General features: G+C 32.5%; 1 protein-coding gene across 1 annotated transcript; it reads right to left on the bottom strand.

Annotated features, from left to right (window-relative positions):
* Positions 1-8,999: 8,999 nt before the first annotated feature.
* On the bottom strand, positions 9,000-21,586 carry LOC120269181 (polycomb group protein FIE1). Its single transcript, XM_039276511.1, has 13 exons — positions 21,328-21,586; positions 21,181-21,246; positions 20,939-21,061; positions 20,563-20,643; positions 20,382-20,474; positions 20,178-20,253; positions 20,017-20,096; positions 19,859-19,930; positions 16,023-16,082; positions 15,683-15,779; positions 14,074-14,137; positions 13,903-13,962; positions 9,000-9,526 (listed from the first exon to the last, which is right to left on the bottom strand). Exons 1-13 carry the CDS (start codon positions 21,505-21,507, stop codon positions 9,469-9,471), a joined length of 1,110 nt encoding a protein of 369 aa, XP_039132445.1. The 5' UTR covers positions 21,508-21,586; the 3' UTR covers positions 9,000-9,468.
* Between the last annotated feature and the right edge of the window lie 458 nt (positions 21,587-22,044).

Here is a 22,044-nt window from a genome sequence, read left to right on the forward strand (position 1 = left end):
AGAACTGAGCTATCCTCTTACCGATTATCAAAATGGAGAAATACTATTCGATAGTATGGAAAACCTAAACCACAAACATCAAATGTTCTTCACAGAGGAAAGATAGCAGGGTGCGGCTGACCTAGATCAACTAAAGATGAAGAAGGTTGGCCATCGGCTTCACGGCAGAAAGGAAGAGAAGGTTGGCCGTCGGCTTCACAGAGGAGAGATCACGGGATTCATGGATGATGGGGCTGGTCGGGATGGAGAAGAAGGGTATTCTTTTCTTAGGTTTAAAACTTTAACACTTTAACTTTAATCAGTTAATGATTTAATTGCTAATTAGTGTAAGACTGTAAGTTAATCATAATGAAATAATAATGATAAATCATAATATCTTGGCAATTGACAATTGGCATCTTGTTTTTTTGGTTTTTTTACTTTTTGCCTTTTTGGATCGGGTTTATTTAAGTGTTTAATTTTAAAATAAATAAACCAATTAAATAATTTAAATTAATAAACCATCCGGTCCGGTTTTTAAATCATTGGATTTCGATGTGTTTTGATGCTACCCGACTAGATCCTAGAGACCAATCTTTACCCTTGTCGAAGGCAATGCTTGCTCGTTGTTTTTTTAATGGTGTTGCTATGATTGGTTCCCTAGCCCTTCGTGCGAGGTTGCCCGATTAGGAATTGATCCGTTCTGTCGCTAACCATGGCAAGAATCCTTGATGGAAGCGCCTTTGGTGTTAGGTGCAGGTGAGTCTTTTTCCGGTCAATTGATTTTAAGTTTTTCTCAAATTAAATGACAGCTATACAGTTTGAATTTCTCTATAATATATTCATTGTCTTCCATAGTCCACATTAAAAAAAAATTCCTTTTACAATTAAAAAAAACACTTACCCTTGAAACCTATGTTGCCATTTGCCATTTGCCATTTATTCTTAAATGGCTAACAGTAGTAAGAAACAAGACATTAAAGACTTGGAGAATCTCATCAGAGTCTGATGAGAAACATTCAAAAACTATAGAGGAGATTAGGGAGCGAAAATTGAAGGCAATGAAGGAGTTGAAGATGATGATTACGGGAATTGCACAACAAACAACTGAAGTGGCAACACAAGTTCAACATCTTTCATGTAATGGAGGTATGGGTATTCTTGGTTCTGGTAATGGCGTTAATGGACAAAACCACTACACCAAGTTAGAATTTCCACATTTTGATGGCTTAAATCCAAATGAATGAGTGTATAAAATGGAACAATTTTTTGCGTTTGACCGTACATGGGAGGAACAAGGTTAAGATGCCTTCAATCCACTTTGATTGTAAAGTCTTATCTTGGTTTCAGTCTTTCATGAAAACCAGGGACAAGAATAGAATTGTTTCTTGGAGTGAGTTAATTGGATCTATGACATCAAGATTTGGTGAGCAGCCATTTATAGATCCTGTTTCAGAAATTAAGAAATTAAAACAAGTTGTCCCTCTTCACTTGTATCTTGAAGAGTTTGACATGAAATTTAGTAGGACAAATATGGATGAAACATAGACAATAAGCCATTTCCTTGGGGATTGAGGAAAGAAATTGAGCTGTCAGTCAGATTGTTCAATCCATCTACCTTACAGTTTGCATATGCGATAGCTAAGGTTCAATAATTGTTGTGGTCCAAGAAAATGTCTGGTGATAGAATGGGGAAGTCAAATGTGGTTGTGGATGGGATGTAGAGAGGGGTGGCAAGAACAATTTAGAGCACCAATTTGGTTGCAACCCAATTAAGAAATGGGGTTCTAGCTATGCCAAGTTCTAATAACATTGATGCTATTACCTAAACAAATCAAGAGGTTGACTAGTAAGGAATTAGAAGAAAAGAGGCAAAAGGGTTTATGCTTTCTGGTGTGATGAAAAGTTCACACCTAACCATAGATGCAATAGAAGACAGATATATATGTTGTCAATTGTGAATGAAGAATTGGAAGAACCCTAGTGAAGAGAGGTGCTTGAGCGGTGGGGTGATGAAAGTTCTTTGTCACCATAACTATCTCTCCATGCTTTAATAGGTACTTATGGGTTAGACTATGAGACTAAAGGGAAGTAAGGGTACAAGAATAATGTTCATACTGATTGATTAGGGAAGTTCACATAATTTCCTGGATAGGAGGGTGGCAAAGGAATTGGGTTGTATGATGGAGACAATCTAGCTCTTAAGGTGTCAGCAGCTAATGGGAATGAAATGGTCTATACTAAAGTGTGTATACAGTTTCATTGGTGCATGCAAGGTTATCAATTTCAAGAAGATTTCCTAATTTTACCATTGCATAACTATGATATGATTCTAGGAATCCAATGGTTAGATTATTTGGGAGACATTATTTGGAAGTTCAATAAACTGCAAATGAAATTTCACATTGACGATTAGGAATTTCTATTGAAAAGGGAAATAATCAATTTGAAAGAGGGGGCACAGGTAATTTGTCTTAGGCCTTAATGCTATGTTGCGTTATAGAAGGATATAATAGAAACATTAACATAAGAGTTGTTAGATTATGGAGTAATTCAGCCCAGCCATTCACTATTTTCATCTTTTGTGGTGTTGGTCAAAAAAAAAAAAGATCACTCATGGAGGATGTGCATTTGGATAAACTAACATTGAAAGACAGATTTCCAATTCCCATCATTGAGGAATTATTGGAAGAATTGCATGAGGCAGTTGTGTTTTCCAAATTGGATCTAAGATCATATCATCACCATATCAGAAAGTCTCCACAAGATGTTTATAAGATAGCATTTAGGACCCATTTTGGCCATTTTGAGTATTTAGTGATGCCTTTTGGTCTAGTAAATGTACCTTTAACTTTTCAACATCCGATGAATCAAATTTTTAAACCATTATTCTGAAAGTTTGTTTTGGTCTTTTTTTGATGACATATTAGTTTAAGGTGGAAATGAAGGGGAACATGTAGAGCATATGGACAATGTATTCCAACTATTGTTACAACATTCATTGGCTGTGAAATTAAACAAATGCAGCTTTGCAAGACATTCTTTGGAATACTTAGGTCATGTGATATCACAAAAGGGGTTTCTACAGATCCAATGAAAATCAGAGCAATTCAAGATTGGCCAATGCCCGCTACAATAAAACAATGAAAGGGTTTTTCGGTCTGTCTGGATACTATCGCAAGTTCATCAAGGGATATGCTCATATCAATTACCCACTAAACTCCTTGTTGAAGAAGAATGCAAGATTTCCCATTAGAAAAAGCACTAACCACAGCTCCCGTATTAGCACTTCCCAATTTTAAGTAGGACTTTGTGATAAAAACTGATGCTTCTGGCTTGGGAATTGGAGAAATATTGATGCAAAATGGATACCCAATAGCTTTTAACAACAAAATACTTTCAAAGAAACGTTGAGCTCTGCCAGTCTATGATAAGGAGTTATATGTTGTGCTATTTGTAGTGAGAAAATGGCATCAATACTTGGTGTGCAGTCATTTCATAATCAAAACAGACCATAAGCCTCTGAAGTTTTTGTTTGATCAAAAAGTTACAACTCGAAGCCAGTATACTTGGGTTAGCCAAACTCATGGTTTATGATTATGAATTTTAATACAAGCATGATAAGTTGAATATTCTTGCTTATATGAGGGTGTTTGCTTATATGAGACAATGTGATATTTGTCAAAGATATAAACCTGAGTTGGTGAAAACTCCTAGTTTATTACAACCACTTCCTGAGACTCAATCAATATTTACATATATCACAATGAACTTTATAGAAGGGTTGCCCAAGTCTAATGGAAAATCTATGATCATTGTCATGGTAGACAGACTAACAAAATATGCACATTTCTTACTATTATTACACCCTTATACTGCAGCAACTGTGGCACAATTGTTTCTAGATAATATATACAAATTATATGGGTACTCTACTACTATAGTTAGTGATAGAGACTCATTTTTCTGAGTAAATTTTGGCAGGAGATTTTCAAACTGCAAGGGTTAGAACTCAGGCACTCATCTGCTTATCATCCACAAACTAATGGGGAAACTGAGGTGGTGAACAGATGTTTAGAAACTTATTTGAGATGCATGGCAGGGAATTTACCCAAAAGTTGTAGTACTTGGGGTTCTCTTGCTGAATTTTGTTTCAATACTACTTTCCATACATCTTTCAAATTGACTCCTTTTCAAGCCTTATATGGCATCCCACCTCCAATTCATTTACCATATTTTCCTAAAAATTCTCCAATGGAAGCAGTGGATTTGCTTTTGAGGGATAGAGAAGCAGCTATACAGTTGTTGAAACATTCATTGAAAAAAACACAACAAAGGATAAAATTTTTCGGCAGATTAACACAGATCAGACAAACAAATTAAAATAGGAGATGTGGTTTACATGAAACTTTATACCAAAAGTTCGGTAGTGGCAAGAGAATTTTCTAAGTTGGCAGCCAAATTCTATGGGCCATTCAAAATTTTAGATAAAATTAGACTGAGTATATACAAATGGATCTTCCACCTAAATCCTTCATACATCTAGTTTTCCATGTCTTACAACTCAAAGTAGCAATATATTCATATCATATGATCATAACATTACCCCCTTCCGCTCTTCTAACATCGTAACTTAAGCCACTATCAATATTGGATCGTCAGGCTATAAGAAGAGGAAACAAAGTTGTCACTCAATGGTTAGTACATTGGACAAATTCTTCACCTATTGATGCCACTTGGGAGTATGCGAAGGAGTTACAATGGAGGTTCCCAAATTTTCCTTGAGGACAAGGAAAAACTTATTAGAAGGGAGAAGTGTTATGAAGAGTTGAAGGAGTAGTTGCTTTAGAGTGGAAAAAGGGTGAGTAGTTCTAATGGCTGCATCGGTATTGAAGCTAAAGTGGTTCTCAGTTGAAGCTTGAATCTAAGAAGGCAGGAAGCATTTAGTTAAATTGGTTGAGTGGACTGGTGACATGGCAGTTGAGTTGGCATCAGTTAAGCTAGTGGAAAATAGTTAGCCTAATCATCAAAGTAACTGGCAAATAGGAGAAAATTGTGGCCATCCAATCATTACGAAAGTTTGGATCCCTTTTCAATTGTAATCCTGGCCCTTCATTTCCATTATAAATGGAGGGAAAGTTGATTTGTAAAACATTAGAGATTAATGAGAATGAATGTTTTTCTTAAGTTCTTTCTTCCTTTCTTCTTTTTAGCTTCTCCCCTCTTATTGTGATCTTCATGTTCTTCTACTATATTATTAATCCCTTCATATCAATGGTATCAGAGAGTGATCATGTCCCAATTTTTTTTTCAAATGGTTAACAATAACAAGAAATAAGACATTAAAGACTTGGAGTATCTCATTAGAGAGTCTGATGAGAAACATTCAAAATCTATAAAAGAGATTAGGGAGCATTGAACTTCAAGACAGTGGCGGAGTTGAAAATGATGATATTGGGAATTACACAGCAAACAACTGAAGTGGCAACACAAGTTCAATATCCTTCAAGTAATGGAGGTATGGGTATTCTTGGCTCTAGTAGTGGAATTTACATTAAAACAAATGGAACTATATTTTAAAAACATATGTAAATATCAAATATTATGTGAATATTAAGTGCTTTAAATTATTCATTTACAACTAAAAGATTGCAAACTCAAAAGGATAAATGCAAACCTCAAAGTAATAGTTAAGACCAATCTTTTAGTTAGGATCACTCGATGATAAACACTTAATAACATCATTAGAGTGGCTATTTGAAGAAGGTTATTCCCAACTAAAAAACAATTTGTCATTTATCATAAATTTTAAACCTTTTCAATAATTAAATAGGAATGCCTAATGAGGCTAATTGGTCCTTATCATAGAGGCAATAATTGTTTCTAACTCTCTCTATGTATATCATGATATATTTTTGACACACAAAAAAATGGCATAAAACCTTAGTTTGATGTATCCAACCTTCAATTAAATTGCAAAATAGAAAAAATTGACATAACTTATAATTGCAATAAATAAATAAATACCCAATTGTTCACTAAGGCTCAAGAAGCCAATTGGTCCTTATCATAGAGGTAATAATTGCTTCTAACTTTCAATCAAGATGCATTAAAAAAATAATATTGCCATAAATATATTGAATTGGATGCATATCATTAAGAAGGTCTAATGAGGCTATATTTTGTCATTGGTTCTTATCATAAAAGCAATAATTGCTTCTAACTCACTATATATCAAGATAGTTTTTTGAAAAAAAAACAATTGATATAAATACATTAAATTAAATATACCCAAACTTCACTTAAATTGCAAAAAGGGAAAATTGACGTAACTTATAATTTTAATAAATAAATGATAAAAATCCCAAACTCTCCAACAATAATAATTAAAAAAAAAAATCCCATTATTGATGTTGATATTGCCTTCCTATACATGCCATCACCAAAAGTTAATACCTATTACACTCATGCTCTCAAGAACTTTCCATAGGCAATGATAAAGTTTTCAAAATATTAGTTTGGAGTAAAATGTTTAATGAAATTGATTAATGTATTAGTTAATTGTTACCAATAACCAAATGCAAATGAAATGCAAGAGGTGGACAATATGCCAATCAATATCAGAACTAAGAGTTAGGGGAAGTTATTGCCTTAAAAGATACACACTTATGACAAAGATGTTCTCCCAAATATAATTTCTTGTGTTTTTCGCATTCATTATTAATGTTAACTTATGTATTTATTATTCTAGATAGTCATCAACTTATAGCTATGTTAGTCCTATACCGAGAGTTAATTCAAATCACAATTGTGCTCTCAAGATATAGCTCCATTTGTTCCATTTGTTTTACTTATATTGGGTGGTTTCATTACTCATACTTTGGGTTTTCTTGTCTGAAGTCTAGTCCCAAATGAAGATTATCCCCCAACTCGGTCATAGGAAAAATGTTCCCCAATTCGTGTTTGACATTTTGAACATTCACGGTGAAACATTTTTTTTTTAAAAGGGCGACAAGCGCTTGGCTCTATGGCGTGTGCGTTGGTTGCGACGTCACTTGTGAGTTAATTCCTCCAATAAAGATTCAAACCCTCACCATCCGGCACGCCACACGAGAGACTAATTTTGGTGCAACTAACCACTTGAACCAAGTGGCTTTGGCATGGTGAAACAATTTTTACTATAAAAAAATTATATAATATATATATATATATATATATATATATATGAGGGTTCATAGTCTACAAACATCTTTAGTAGATTAAAAATCTAAGGACATTGGTTTAGCCATTGGATTTTTATAAACAGTGTTGGGTTGGATGTATAGTATTATAAACAGTATTAAGTAAGATGTACATTTGTTGCACGTTACTATAATCAACACCATCGCATCAAAACATAAATAGTACTTTTATTTAAAAACAAACAAACAAACCCAACACCATCCACCTAACCCATTTCAATGCAAAGACAGGATTTTGAAAATTATTTATCATACTATTCAGATATTAACTAAGTTTTATGTCTGTGTCTCTCTATCTATATATATAACCAACTAAGGTGACTCAATTCAACTAGAGGCCCAAAGCCAAGTTAAGGCCTTTAATTTATTTAGAAAAACTAATTTTTATCCATATATATAACCAACTAAGGTGACTCAATTCAACTAGAGGCCCAAAGCCAAGTTAAGGCCTTTAATTTATTTAGAAAAACTAATTTTTATTTAATTTTTTTAACAAATGCTTATATAAGATGTAAATATTTTATGTGGCTAGTGGGATTCAGTACCAATTAAATAGATATATTTTAAATTTATAAGTAAAAAAGTTAAAGAATAAAGATAAAATATACCAAGATAAATATATTTAAACTTATTATAATAATAAAAACTTGTAGATTATCTTGGAACAGAAACACTTATTTTTTTAATAAGTCTAGTTGAAAGAAGATATAGAATTGATTAAACATTTTAGTATTAATAGCTTAAATTATTATTCTAAATTATAAAAAAAATAGTTTTTATATTAATTAAATACTAATTTAAAAATTTTGATTTGTTAATTTATTATTTAGAGGACCTCCCAAAATTAGGGTCTAAAGCTATAGTTTCAATGGCCCTATCTTGATCCACCTCTAATAACCAATTCATTTTAACTAATTCACATGGATTAAAAATTCAATTAAATTTAGTTAAAAATTTAAAATTTATAAAAAATTATACTAATTTTCCAAAATTACTCTTATTTTAAATATGATTTAATAAAATTCGTTGGTGAATATGTTTATTGGAAGTTATAAAAATACACTAAATATGTATGAAGAGTAAATTTGAAAATAATATTTAATATTTTATGAATTTTTTTAATAAAGAAAAAAAAAGAACCAAATAAAAGCTCACAAGTAAAAACTAAAAGGACCAGAAGGGGTAATAAATTTCATTGGGAATTTTTAGTTTTTAGTACCATGTAAAACTTAAGCCTCAAATTAATTCATGAGATGACTATGATTACAAAATTTATGATACACAATGATTGAATTTGTAGTAAGGAAAAAATATGTAGAAGTCATTCCTAGCCACTTTATCTAATAAATAGATGTGCATTCATTAAAAGTAGTGAACGCTAAAATTTAAATACGATGAAAGTACCATTACAGTTTCCAGTTGATTTTTCTTTAGCCTTGTTAGTTCCTTTATTATTTTTCATATTTCTATTTGGTTCTAGACTTTACATTCTATTTAATACTCATTAAATGCATTAACATTTTTTTTCCATTTCCCGTTAATTTTGTAGTGACTAATTTTGTCTGATGCTCCTTGTTATATTTTAAAATTCTATTTATACAAACCTGTTATTTCATTATTAAAAAAAAAAAAAAAACCTGTTATCAATAAATAACCAAAGGACAATAAAAACAGTCCTTACCCATACCAAAATTGATTTTGAAGCTTGAAAACAAAAAAATGGTCATGTTAATCAAATTATTACAAGATATAAATATATATATATATATATATATTCAATATTAGGCCAATACTGTTATGTTATTTTTCCTAGTTTACAGACCATTCTTATATTTTTATTCATTGAACCAAATTGAACTTTTTCTGAAATCAAGGACGGAAACTGTAGTTTAACCCAATAAAAACATAATTGGGCAGCTCATAGAAATTACCCGCGGTAAAAGCATTCAATAATTTTAGCAAGCATCATGAAAACAAGCTAACAAGACCCAAAACAGAGCATTAAACCCACAAAACACATAATTTGATTCTTATATGCCTCCTTAGAAGCTTGAAATATGCATATGTGAAGTGAGTAGTGCCTTCCCAGCTTGCGCGTTAAACTCTTCGCAGCTCAGCTCATCAGAACCTGCAATAAGTAACAATAACCTCTTCTGTATGATGTGCCCATCAAAATTCATATCTCTGCTTATACGGCAGCAGGATCAGCATCAGTCAAATGTTTGATAAGTATGGACAATACTTTTCTTCATGGGACAACGTCCCAGCGCCATATGGAACCATCTTCACAGCAGCTTAGAATGGTGCTGTCATGTATAATAGCAAATCATCAGTAGGTTCATTGACGTATCAGCGGTTTAAGAATCATTAACACTGGAAATGAGAAGAAAACAAGGCATTACTATACTATGTTTCTTCTGCCATGTAATTTGTTTTCTAATCGGTGTTCCATCTGGATGTTATCATTGTTTTTCTTTTATCAATCATGCATTCCTATTTAATAGATCATTCTGAAGACCAATTTGAAAGCCTGATAAAACTCAAATCAAGGATAGCAGTGATGTATATCTCATCAAAGCCCGGTGATCAGAACCAGAGTAAGCAAATAGCTCAACAGCCCTCGTTTTATAAAATTATGCAGCAACACTGTTTTGCATACGGATGAATGCTGCTAACCACCAGAAATACCATGATACATGATGGTGCACCACACATTAAGATTTCTCTTGAAGAGACTAAATTTTAGAAGAGCTTGGATCATCCTAAACAATTCAAAGTGTGTTCTAGAGACAAGCCTTTGTAATCCCAAAAAAATCAATAAATCAATGCAAAGGAAACAAGTTTAACTCAGAATTGATTTTTCTATCTCCCTTGCAGGTGCCATTGAAGCACTTCGAGATTCTCCCTGCCCTTATGATTCCTTGGTTTCCTTGTTTCTAGTAATTAAACTTTTGGGCTTTCTATTTGCCAGGATCAGTTTTTGTCAATACCACAAGGGGTAGATGCTTGAGTGTCTAGACACCTAGGTCACAAGGCAATAGCAACATTTCATAGGAAAAGAAATTGGATGACATGTCAATCTGGACACAACTAACCACAAGTTGATAAAAAATCAGCAAGTGATGACATTAATGATTACTTTTGAAAGATATCAATCCCGACACACTAATCACAAATCAATTAACCAAATCAGCAAGGGATGTCATTGTTGATTGCTTTATAAATGTGCATTGGGATGTCTTTCATATCTTTAAAAAAAATATCATTCTTAAAAAAAACTTAAACTTGTCTTATTAGATGATCTTTAGTTAATGTAAAAAATGACAGTTTCCTGATATTTAAGAGTCAAATATTGCAGCAACAATAATAAAACCCACAAAGAAATATTGCGGTAACCAAAAGAAGCCCATAAAGAAATTCTTTTACTCCCATGCCTCAAACAATGCTGTCTCATACTAAGTTCCTTTTGGGGGCAAAATTCCAGGTAAGGCATTTAAAGGAGGTCGCAATTTTCTAAAACATTCTTTGTAAAATAGTAATGTGTAACAGCTATTCCTTGAAAATAATAATAATTTTCTAGACCGAAAGTAGATTAGCTTTCAACATATATCTTCAAAATTAGGCACGAGAAAAGCATTGCTTTTGATGCAATCATAGGTTTGTTTCAAAACTAGTATTTTCACATGGAAAAGACTAAATAGAATAGTGGAAAGAAAATAAACTAAGACCTTGTCCTGAATCTCACTTCCAAAGCTATAAAGCAGTGATAGCATATATGCCAAAATAATAATAATAATAATAATAATAATAATAATAATAATAATAATAATAATAATATAATCACTTATATACCTCACAAATCATTGTTATTTGCATGCATCCCTGGTATCAATAATCAACTTAACATTCTTCAAAAGAAAATACACCCTTATCTCATTAAGCAAAAGGAAAAGGAGAAAGAAAGAAAGAGTGCTCTCCTATTGGTGTGTTACATGCCCACCACTTAAGGATAACCCATCACAGAGAGAAAAACAATATGAACAAGCTCTCGCTCTCCAGCTTGATCTCTTAGTTAGATTGTCAACCCACCCTTGACAGGAAGCATAAAGGGAGAGAAAAAGAAACAGATGTCGATAAAGATGGAAGAAATATTCGCAAAAATGTTTCCAAGTTTGTGTTAGGTTGGTCGGTAAATGTATGTTTTAGAGAATATTTCTTGAAAATTGGTTTGGAGGGAAACTTTTATATAAGCTGACCATGCTTTCACTTAATTAATATTAATCAAATTTTACTTTTTTAAATTAGTAATGGATATTTATTAATATTAATATTTAAAAGTTTTAATTAATTAATATATTTATTTAAATAATTAAATTTTATAAAAAAGGGTTAGTGGTATTAGTTTGGGGTGTTTAATTGGCGAAACATCCATTTAAGCTTTAAACAGTGTGAGTCAAATGTTGACCCTAGGGTCATATACATAAATAAAAATGGTTTTAATTCGTGTAAAAATGGACTTATTTCCCTCCAAACGGCCTTTAGCTTAACTTCTTCGCTATAATGATTTAGATCCAAATAACTTGGTCCCCAAAGATCACAATCTAGGCACCCAATTTGGATTTAGGATTATCCCATGTACTTATTTTTACACGATTTAATTAATTCAATAAATATATTTTAATTAATATTGTAAAATATAAATATTACTGAATAATCAGCACCAATTACAAAAGTATCATTTTCAAAAACTATTTATTTTAAAAAATATTAACAAAGTCAAGTTTGAACAACATAACCTCAGTTTTCCCTCCAAAACAAATTTAAACAACCTTACTTAACCCAACTCATCTAATACCCTAACCAAAGAACACTTATGATTTTTTATAAAAGATGCCAAGAAGATTCATTGTAAAACATATGGCCCTATTGTCAAAGTATCTCTTACTGGAGATTGTTAATCTTAAAAAGTCGCTGCAATATCTTTGGTGGTTGAGAGTATAAGTTCCTAGATATTTTCTCAAGATGCCCTTTAACGTTTGTGTAAAAGATGGAGTCAAACCATTCGTATCAAGCTAAAATATTTTATTCAATACAAGTTCCTCTACTCATCCTATCTGGTTTTTACCACATTTCACTAGCTTCTCAGTCCACAGAACTACCTCTTTTATTTCCAAAGAGGCATAAACAAAAATATCCCAAAAAAATTAAGAAAACTATCACTTCCACAAAATTGAGAGACCACGTTTAGGCAAGGCCATAGGTCACATGCCACATGGATTAGAAGAGCTGGTGAACTAAACAAGCATATGCTCCTAGTACGATGATCAAGTGCCCGATAGGCCAAGACTCATGAATGTTCAAGACGAAGAGTAAGATCCCAAATTTAAATCATGACACAGACTTAAAAGGTTATAACTCATGAATTTCCACAAGGGCTACAATGTTGGCAAGAGTTAGAAACTTAATGAGCACCAAGCCTTGAGAGGTTGTGAATCACACATACGCATGAGGAGACACAGGGGCAGCCGTTCAGCTAGGGGCCGAGACTAAGGTTTGACCTGAACTTTAATATTAAGTATTCATACAGTTCAGCAGTTACTTTGTCAAATCTCAAACTGACCTGAACAAACATGACTTCAGTATATAATTCAGAAATCAAATTGGGCTCTATTAAGATGAATTGTTGTTTTGCTATATTTCTTCGTTTTAATTGGTTTGACTTGCACACTCTTTAAGTAACATTGCTAGATGAGCGCAATTGTTTAGGAGTTTAATTTAGCTCTTCTGGAGGTCAGATTAATTGGAATTTATTTAGCTCAAGTGGTTCGACTAATCAACATAGAAACTTTATCAAAGAATAGAAATTCCTAAAAAAAAAATTGAGTAAACAAAAGCTCAATGACACACAATACATGATATACCTGCAGCATATTTGCCACATCTAATAATTGGAATCATAAATAAAAGCCTCTATTAACAAAGTGAACCTTTCACAAGCACTTTGATTCTTCACTAAAATTCTTTCTTGATTATTATCTAATCCATGCATTTTGATCCTTCACTAAAATTCTTATTGATAAGATGAAATACTATTGCAAAAAGGAAAGAGATGATGGCAAAGAATATGGATATGCACCTCATTTTATTTGCTATTGTATTAATGAAAAATCAAAATCAGGACTAATAAATACTAAAACTTATATTTTGATTAAATTCCAAATTAAATATTGATCAATTACAGGCAAATAATTTTTTAATCTATAGATTCATAAATTATCTTAGATTTGGCACATCCAATAGGAAGATCAAATCAGAAAACCAGTAAACCTAACAATGGCCCAAAACACTTTGATGAACATCCTGAATTAGAAAATAAAAGATATTAATAACAATTTTCAGGTTGTATTACAGTGATGCAAGAAAGTCTCAATTGACCAATAATGTGAACTTGAACTTGTGGATCTGCACTCAACTAAGAAGCTGAAATCATTTTGGGTATCAATCACTGACAATATTAACTTTCAAACTAAATGTCCATTACAGGACTTTTATTCTATTTGCAAACTAATCATTCACTAAATATTTTTGCCACTTTTAATTCTAAACAGTGTAGGGGTTCTCTATATTTCCCTGGCTAAACAGGTAGACTCATATTATAATTAAAAAAAAAAAAATAGTTTACCTTCCATCAAAAGACATAGCTGTTTGCCTAATTGGTGATTTACATTGTGCATGAGATAGCCTGAAACAGAATGATTGAACAAAGAATCCAACCATAAAATTGCAAAACTAGTAAATAATTTAAGCTGGAAGAACAAAAAACATAGACCTAAAAATTACAAATCACACTCACCTTGCAACAAGCACAGGTGGACTGGACTGCAGTTCCCAAACAAATATCTTGCCTTCCCTATTTCCTGTTTATACACAAAGTCAACATGCAGATAAGCCATTTTTGTTACCATACCCCACCTCCAATTGGCAAATATAAATGTTATTCAGTGTACAAACAAAAATGTGTTCTCTCATTTCACAGTTCTCTTCTTAAATACGAGAGAAAATAATTGAGTTGGTTATGAAAAGCGATAATCCAACTTCTCAACCAATCCAAAATTGTTACAACTTTGGTCTTCTAATAAGCATTTTATTTTAAGACCTCTCATTTCACAGTTCTCTTCTTAAATACGAGAGAAAATAATTGAGTTGGTTATGAAAAGCAATAATCCAACTTCTCAACCAATCCAAAATTGTTACAACTTTGGTCTTCTAATAAGCATTTTATTTTAAGGCAACCTCCTAAACCATGAAAAATGCTTTTAAAAAAAAATTCAATTCTATCGTTACATACTTAATGTAAAGATGAGGGGATCTTCTTATCAATCAGAACGACTCACCACAAACTTTTACAATCAGGAAAAAGAATTTGACTATGTATTATAAACACTTAACCATTATAACACATAAAGTGAGGGTATAAGCTCCTACAAGGGTGTGTTTGGAAAGAAGGGGGGTGATTAAGGATCTGGTAATCCCTGGTAATTTGAGAGCCTCATCCCATTCAAAGGGTAGGATGGGCCTCATCTATATGGACTACCTCTTTCCATCACTTTTCAAAACTTTACTCTTGTTCCTTACCCCTCTCTATCATTCAAATCAAAAAGAGGTTAGAAATTCACACTTCCACATCATTCAAATCAAACATAATATCATATCTCCTCATCCCTCGGTATCCCCAACAATTTACATCCCTGTTCATGGGATGGCCAAATGTGAACATCCCAACACAACCCTAATTGAATTCAGGGCCAAATCATGTTGGTCATTTTGTAGTCATATCCATCACAGGATCCACAAGTTTCCTTCCTCATTCATTTTATCTTCCATCCTACATCTTCATCTCTTCCATAGGCTCGATTCCCTTTTGAAAATATTGCTTCCTGCCCCACATATTTATTCTTGATAGGTTGTATTAAATGGCTTAGAATATTACGTCTTGCTTAAAGCAATTTTGGATGACAAGGAGATGTTTGTACAATGGTTTAGAGCTTAGAGTTTAGCCATCAATATTTTATTATAGTTGAAAATTGAAACTCAGTGTTTGATTAAAGGCACTATACATATCATAATGAGCCAATTATCAAATGTACAAGGACTAAAAATGGTTTCATATTTAGAAGTCTATTCTCAACCGCAATTACAATGATGATTTGACCCACTGCATTTACTATGATGATTATAATCATTAATACAATGATATGCAAGTCTAGTAATAGATAGGGATTTTGAACTCTCCATTTGTAACCAAAAGTGTTATAAGGCCTTTGCATTGATAGTTTCATCTTTGCAAGCATTACCTATGCATATAACTGACTCAAAACTTCTTCTAAACGGCTACTAAGAACATAAGCAATAATAACTTATAAAGCTACAGTAGCACAACAAAAAAAAAAAAAGACTTTTACCTATTGCTGCCGCATTGTAATGAAAATCACAAGAGAATTTGATGAACCATATATCACACTCAGGCACAGGGTATTTTTGCAGAACATCAGTAGTACCCTAAGAAGAAAATAAAAGAAAAGGTATTAAAGATAAATGCAGACTATACAAAAATACATACAAAAGGGATCCTTTAAAAACGCATTCATATAAGAATTGACAACTTGCTTGCATTATTATTAGAAAAAAAAAAGAAGAGAACATTTTGGCAACACAAAAAATAGATCTGCTCAAGGGAAAGGTATTATTGCTAGTACATACATATTATGCTCACGAATAAAATGGATTGTGAGAAATCCTCACCTCTCCAGAGCTTTGCTCTTTAGTTTTTGGCTCCCACAAAACAATCTCATTGTCCACACTCTGAAATGCTCATGCTAAGCGTTAGAAAATATCTATAAAGAACTAAACATGTGTCACAATTTACCATTTTCACACAAAATGAAAATAATAATAGAAGTAACAACAAAACACCATAGCTTGTTGATCAATATCTTTACACAGCAACGGAATATAATAGAAAATGCCAGGTTATGCCCATTCCCAAGGTAGACATACAAATGCAATCCAAATATTTGATAATATTTTTGGAATGATGGAATAGATTTTTGGTAAGCATATTAATTACAATAGGATGAATCAGTGATACCAGATTTGCTCAAATGTGTTAAGCATATTAAGGATCCACTCCACAAATTCCAAAGGTAGCTTCCCTAAATTGCTCATATATCTGCTCACAACTCCCAATGCATGTGCAATGTCAGGACTAGTGCAAACCGTGGCATATATAAGGCTGTCTATAGCAAAAGCATAAGGCACTCAAGCCATGTGATCCCTCTTCTGATCAGTTGCAGGTGAATTCTTCAGATATCTGAGATGCGTAACAGAGTATGCCTTGCACATCATAAGTTCAAAGTCTTTAAACAGAGGGGGTCTGTGGATGCAGATATGGCAGGAGACATAGATGGCAGAAAAAGCACAACTAGGTACATCCATACCTTAGGAAGTACAACTATCCGTTGGATCTCTAAGCTACAGAAAATAGAAGCTTTCCCACTGCAAAGGCTGTTACTAAAGCTAGCAAGGAGATGGTGTGCCTTCAATTATTCTTAGAATAACTTGGTCAAAAACAAGAAAAAGAGACTTTATACAAAATGCTATACACCTCACTAAAAATCCTATCTATTATGCAAAAACAAAGCACATTCAGGTAAGATACATTATATCAGAACAACCTTGAAGGATGGAAAGGTAGTACTTGAGAAGATCCTTGGTAGTCCAAATCCGGCAGATATGTTGACCAAAATTGTTTTGTTAAGAAACTAAAGTTGTGTGTAACTTCAATCGGACTTCTCCATGATTAAAATGGAGTTACTATCACTGCAATGCAGACATGGTATTTTATTTGTCTCCAAGTGGGAGATTGTTGAGTTGTGGAGCCCAAATCCAACGTTTTTAACAACCCAAGGCGAATTTCGAGGCTCTTCTCAACTATGAGGCGAGGCGTAAGCCTCGAGGCGTTTTGAGGCGTAAGCCTCAATTTTTTTTAAAAAAAAAAACAACAAAATTGTCTACCTAATACAAAAATATTATCAATTATTCCTAATTTCCATAATTTTATAGTCAAAATCACAAAAACAACAAAAACTAGGAAATATATTATTTTTATTTGCTAGTTTATTCATTGAAAACGAGAGGCCTCATCTTATTAAAATATATTATTTTTATTTTTAAAATAAATACTTTTTGTTTTGTTTTCAATAATTAATAAAATTGAAACTTATCTTAAATGAGAGGCCACTTATCTTAGTAAAATATATTATTTTTACTTATAAAATAAATACTTTTTGTTTTGTTTTCAGAAATTAATAAAAATGTAACTTATCTTATTTGTAACTCATCTTATTACTAGTAAGTTAAAACTTTCTTAAAAAATATTTTGATTTTCATCAATTAAAAAATATATATTTTTACTCTTATTTCTCTTAATTTTTCTCTATTAAAGTACATTATTTTGCATTTGTAAAATAAATATTTTTATTTTTCGGCAATCAAAAAATTTGAAAAATATATTGATGAGCTTTTTTTTATTTGAATTTTATATATATATAAGTTTTTATTAATAAAAGTATATGCATATATTTGTTTTTAGACTTTGAGTCACAATTAAAAAATTGGTTTTTTTTAGGCTTAAGCCTTACACACGCTGAGGCGGTGAGCCTTAGCGCGTGCGCTTTTTCAATGAGGCTTAAGCCTCAATTAATTGCTTGAAGGTGTGCGCCGTGAGGCCTTGGCCTTGCGCCTCGCCTTCAAGTGCGCCTCAAGGCATACGCCTCAAACAATTTTAAAAACCACGCCCAAATCAAAATAGATATCACATGTGTGGCAATTCTAGAATTTAGGATATTCTTAACAATCATTCTTGACTTCACGGCCATCATCCTAGACTTTGCAGCCATCATCTTTGACTTACAACCATATATGATGAGTTATTTGCCTATAAAAAGGCTTCTCATGATCAAGATAGATATGGAGTGAGTTCTAGAGTGAAAAATTGTAAGAAAAATCTTTTGGGTGATCTTAAAGGTGTGACACATTATAGAGAGTATGTGAGGCACAATTTTTTATACTCTTAAATTGCTCTTTATAGTTTATAGTAAGTTCTGTAGTGATAGTAGAAATAGGACGTATAGCATATTCTAGGATGAACTTGTATAAATTATAGTGTGTTTTTCTTTATTTTGCCCTGTTTATTGCTATTATCATTCTTGTTGCGTGCAATTTAGAATTTGTGACCCTATAAATTCCTACGAGTCCAGTTGTAGGAAATTTTTCACGTAAATGGGCTCAAAATTTGTTGTATGTGGTTATTTTTTTTCAAACATAATATTATTGGATAAGTTTGAAATAAAAGAAGATAATGATTTTCCCCAAAAAAATATTTAGAAAAAGACTAATCTTGTCCACGGCTATTCTAAAATTTTGCTATAGTACATTCAATCTTACCTAGACATGAGAAAGATAATTTGATGGAAGGTTCCTCAAACAAAGTGATGAGTTCTCCCACATAATCCTACTTTAATGTGACCCTATAATCCTACATTACCTCCTTCCATATTGAGTTCTCCATTAGACAAGAGTGTATCAAATACATTGGGATATTGTCTATTATTTTAATCTACTTACCATTTCCTTATCTTTTTATAAATCATTTTATTTTGTTATTTTTAAATCATAATTTTTTTATTTTTTTCATGCTTTTTAATCCTCAGTGAATTTATTTTGGCTTTCATGATTTTAGAAATTATAATTTTCTTCATTGTAAATTTTTATATGATTTAAATTCGTGTCTATAGTTCTATTTCAACCACAATGTTCTCTATTTTTATAAAAATAATGCATAATTCAATTGCACAAATATTTGGTTTTCACCAAACTATATCCTCTCAGGCACCATTATTTCTCTCAAACACTTGTATACTCAACGCCACTTTTTATCAAGTCACTCAAGCTAGTAAACACTAGAAAACTCATAAATGCATGAAACTGGATGAAGGACTTCAGTAGATAATATAATTCTGGGAGGCATTTTCTTAGATTCACCTGCTCAATCTTAAAATTAGGATTAAGCTTAATGTATCCTAAGGCTAGGAGAGGCATAGGATTTAAGTATATTAAACAAGCAAGATCAAGACCATATGGATGAGCAACAAGAGATCTAGAAGTTCTATTTTCACAAAAATTGACAAGGTGAGTACTATTAATGATTTCCTTAGAAGATACAAAGGAAGACATCAAAAGAATTTACAATAGGATTTATTGCCCCACAAATGAATGATAAGCCAAAAAAAATTAATCAAGTCAAGGCAGTCCTACTGGTTGGGGTTCGACTTATAACTGAGATTGTAGTAAATGCATGTGCTAGGCGGCACTATAAAGCTTGCATGCCAACAAGTCATTGAGCAACAGAGAATGGAACCATATAAGGACCACCTCAATCCATATTACATAACTAGCTTGAGAGACACACACATTTAGATAACTAATTTAATAAATATGCTGAAAGATAAAATAATTTCAAATTAAATGCAAGCAATAAGTCCACTAAGCCTGTAAACAAGTCAACAAAAAATACATACCTTTGATAAAATAAAATCACCAAGCCATCTATTGCAGTCAACATAGTTGGAATGAACAGAGGCCATGAACATCTGAAATATTTAAATCAATTTGATTTCTTTTTCATACCAATAAATAAGGTGCAAAACCAAAAGAAAGCAAATGAGATGGCACTCACAGGAAACTGCACATATTTGGTGGGGAATTTTGATGGGAGATCCGTCCATGTAAAAGATTTCTCCACATATGTCCAAAACTCTACAAAATGTTTACATATTTCAAAAAGGAGAGTAGGTTATCCTTGCTCCACTACAGTCACAAAGAAAATGACTTTCCAACCTTTCATTGACCAAATCTTCACAGTATTATCCATACCACAACTAGCTATCCGGTAAATGTCAGAAGGATGGAAATCCTACAACAACCAAAACCATTTTCAAAGCTCACTCATAAGAGGACATATTTTTTTAATCAGCACTTGGTTTTCATTTTGACAAAAACAAGGAAAAGATAAAGAAGAACTTATAACTTCACCACACTTACAACACTCAAAACTTCATTGCGATGACCACCTGCTCCAGCAAATATAAGAATGCAAATCCCAGTATGAACATTCCATAACCGAACAGATTCATCCTGCTCAATAACTTGTCATGATATAAGAAACATAACATATATGTTCAACCGTATCATGCACATATAGATTCAACATAATCTTATATACCTTGCTTGCAGACACAACAAGTGAAGGTTTTAATGCTTGAGTCCTGATCTCATTTATTGAGTCTCCATGGCCAACAAAACTCTGTTCAAAACATGCATCAGCCAAACAAATACAATTCTACTAAAAAGCAGAATGCACATGTTTTACACAAATTTGATAATCAAAACAGATTTATTTCCATAAACATACAAGATGGGCAAGATAAATCCCTTTTTATAACTAGAAAGATTCATATTTTAATTCACACAAGAATACAATATTTACGGACAAACATCAACAAAATCTACACTAAGGACATCTCTCGCAAATTATTGAGCATTATCCGTCAAAATAAATAAAAGTCAAGCATTTAGATGAGGATAAAGCTTAAATCTACCTTGTCAATCTTCTCATTGCCAGCATTAATAACACGAATTATACCATTGCTTCCACCAGCCACCAAGAATGGAGTCCCATCAACATTGCAAGCCCAACTCAAAGTATAAAAGGACTCATCTTTCTGAACTACACCAAACAACAAAACAAAATGATCCACAAAAACATCAAAACCCCCAAATAAAAAAAAATAGTAAAAAATAGCAAAAAAAAATATAAACAAAACCCAACACTCTCACGCACATCTTCATCAACATAAGCTTGCAGAACAGAGATGAGCCCTCCTTCAAGGCATCTATAAACAGTAACCTGAATAGAAAAACAACACATAGATAATCAAATCAAGAAGAACATTGACACCGATTTCAAACAGATGGGCCGGATGCTTACACGGTTTCCGCCGACAGTGGCGAAGATGTCGAAGTAGCGAGCATCGATGAAGTTGAAGGCGATGGCGTAGAGGGGACGCTTGCCCTCGTGGATGCGGTTGGTGATCCTATAGTCCCTCTTCCGAGCGGCAGTGAGGGATCCGATAGATGGCTCGCAGCCGAAACCGCACTTGGCCGCCATTGCCGAAGAAGACAAGAGGAGGAGATGTCACTCCATCGGCGGGTTGAGAGTCTTTTCTTCTTTTGATTCTTCAACTGCGTTTTTTTCTTGGCCCATTTAAATAAAAGCCCGGCGTTTTTCTTTTGATTCTTCAACTGCGTTTTTCTTGGCCCATTATATATCTAAATTACAAGAATGCCACTATCTTCTGTTGGGTTTTTTTAAAAAAAAATATATAATTGATGTTATCCTGCCAATTTGTTAGCATTTTCACATTCATTGAATTTTTATTGACTTTTTTAATGTACTCTTATACAGAAAACTAGATAAAAAATAATTATCCTTTCTTGATTATAAAAGTATGTATGTGATGCATTGTGTACTAAAGTGAGATTTTAGATTCGATTCACATTTTACACTGAAATTAAAATTTGACGAGGTTGATATATTGAAGCTAGCTACAATCAGGTAAATTTTATACTTACAAACTTTCATATGTCTTGCATTATAGATTTTTCTTAGTTTAAAATAAAATACTTGATTTTATTTCATTATGTT

Source organism: Dioscorea cayenensis, chromosome 9 (genome assembly GCF_009730915.1).
Source record: "Dioscorea cayenensis subsp. rotundata cultivar TDr96_F1 chromosome 9, TDr96_F1_v2_PseudoChromosome.rev07_lg8_w22 25.fasta, whole genome shotgun sequence".
NCBI lineage: Eukaryota > Viridiplantae > Streptophyta > Magnoliopsida > Dioscoreales > Dioscoreaceae > Dioscorea > Dioscorea cayenensis.

Coding starts and splice junctions, on each gene's coding strand:
- LOC120269181 (XM_039276511.1), bottom strand. CDS start 21,507: ATGGCGGCCAAGTGCGGTTTCGGCTGCGAGCCATCTATCGGATCCCTC. Junction 14,138..15,682: donor TTACAATGCGGCAGCAATAG/GTAAAAGTCTTT, acceptor GTGTATAAACAG/GAAATAGGGAAGGCAAGATA. Junction 9,527..13,902: donor GCTATGTCTTTTGATGGAAG/GTAAACTATTTT, acceptor TATACATGACAG/CACCATTCTAAGCTGCTGTG.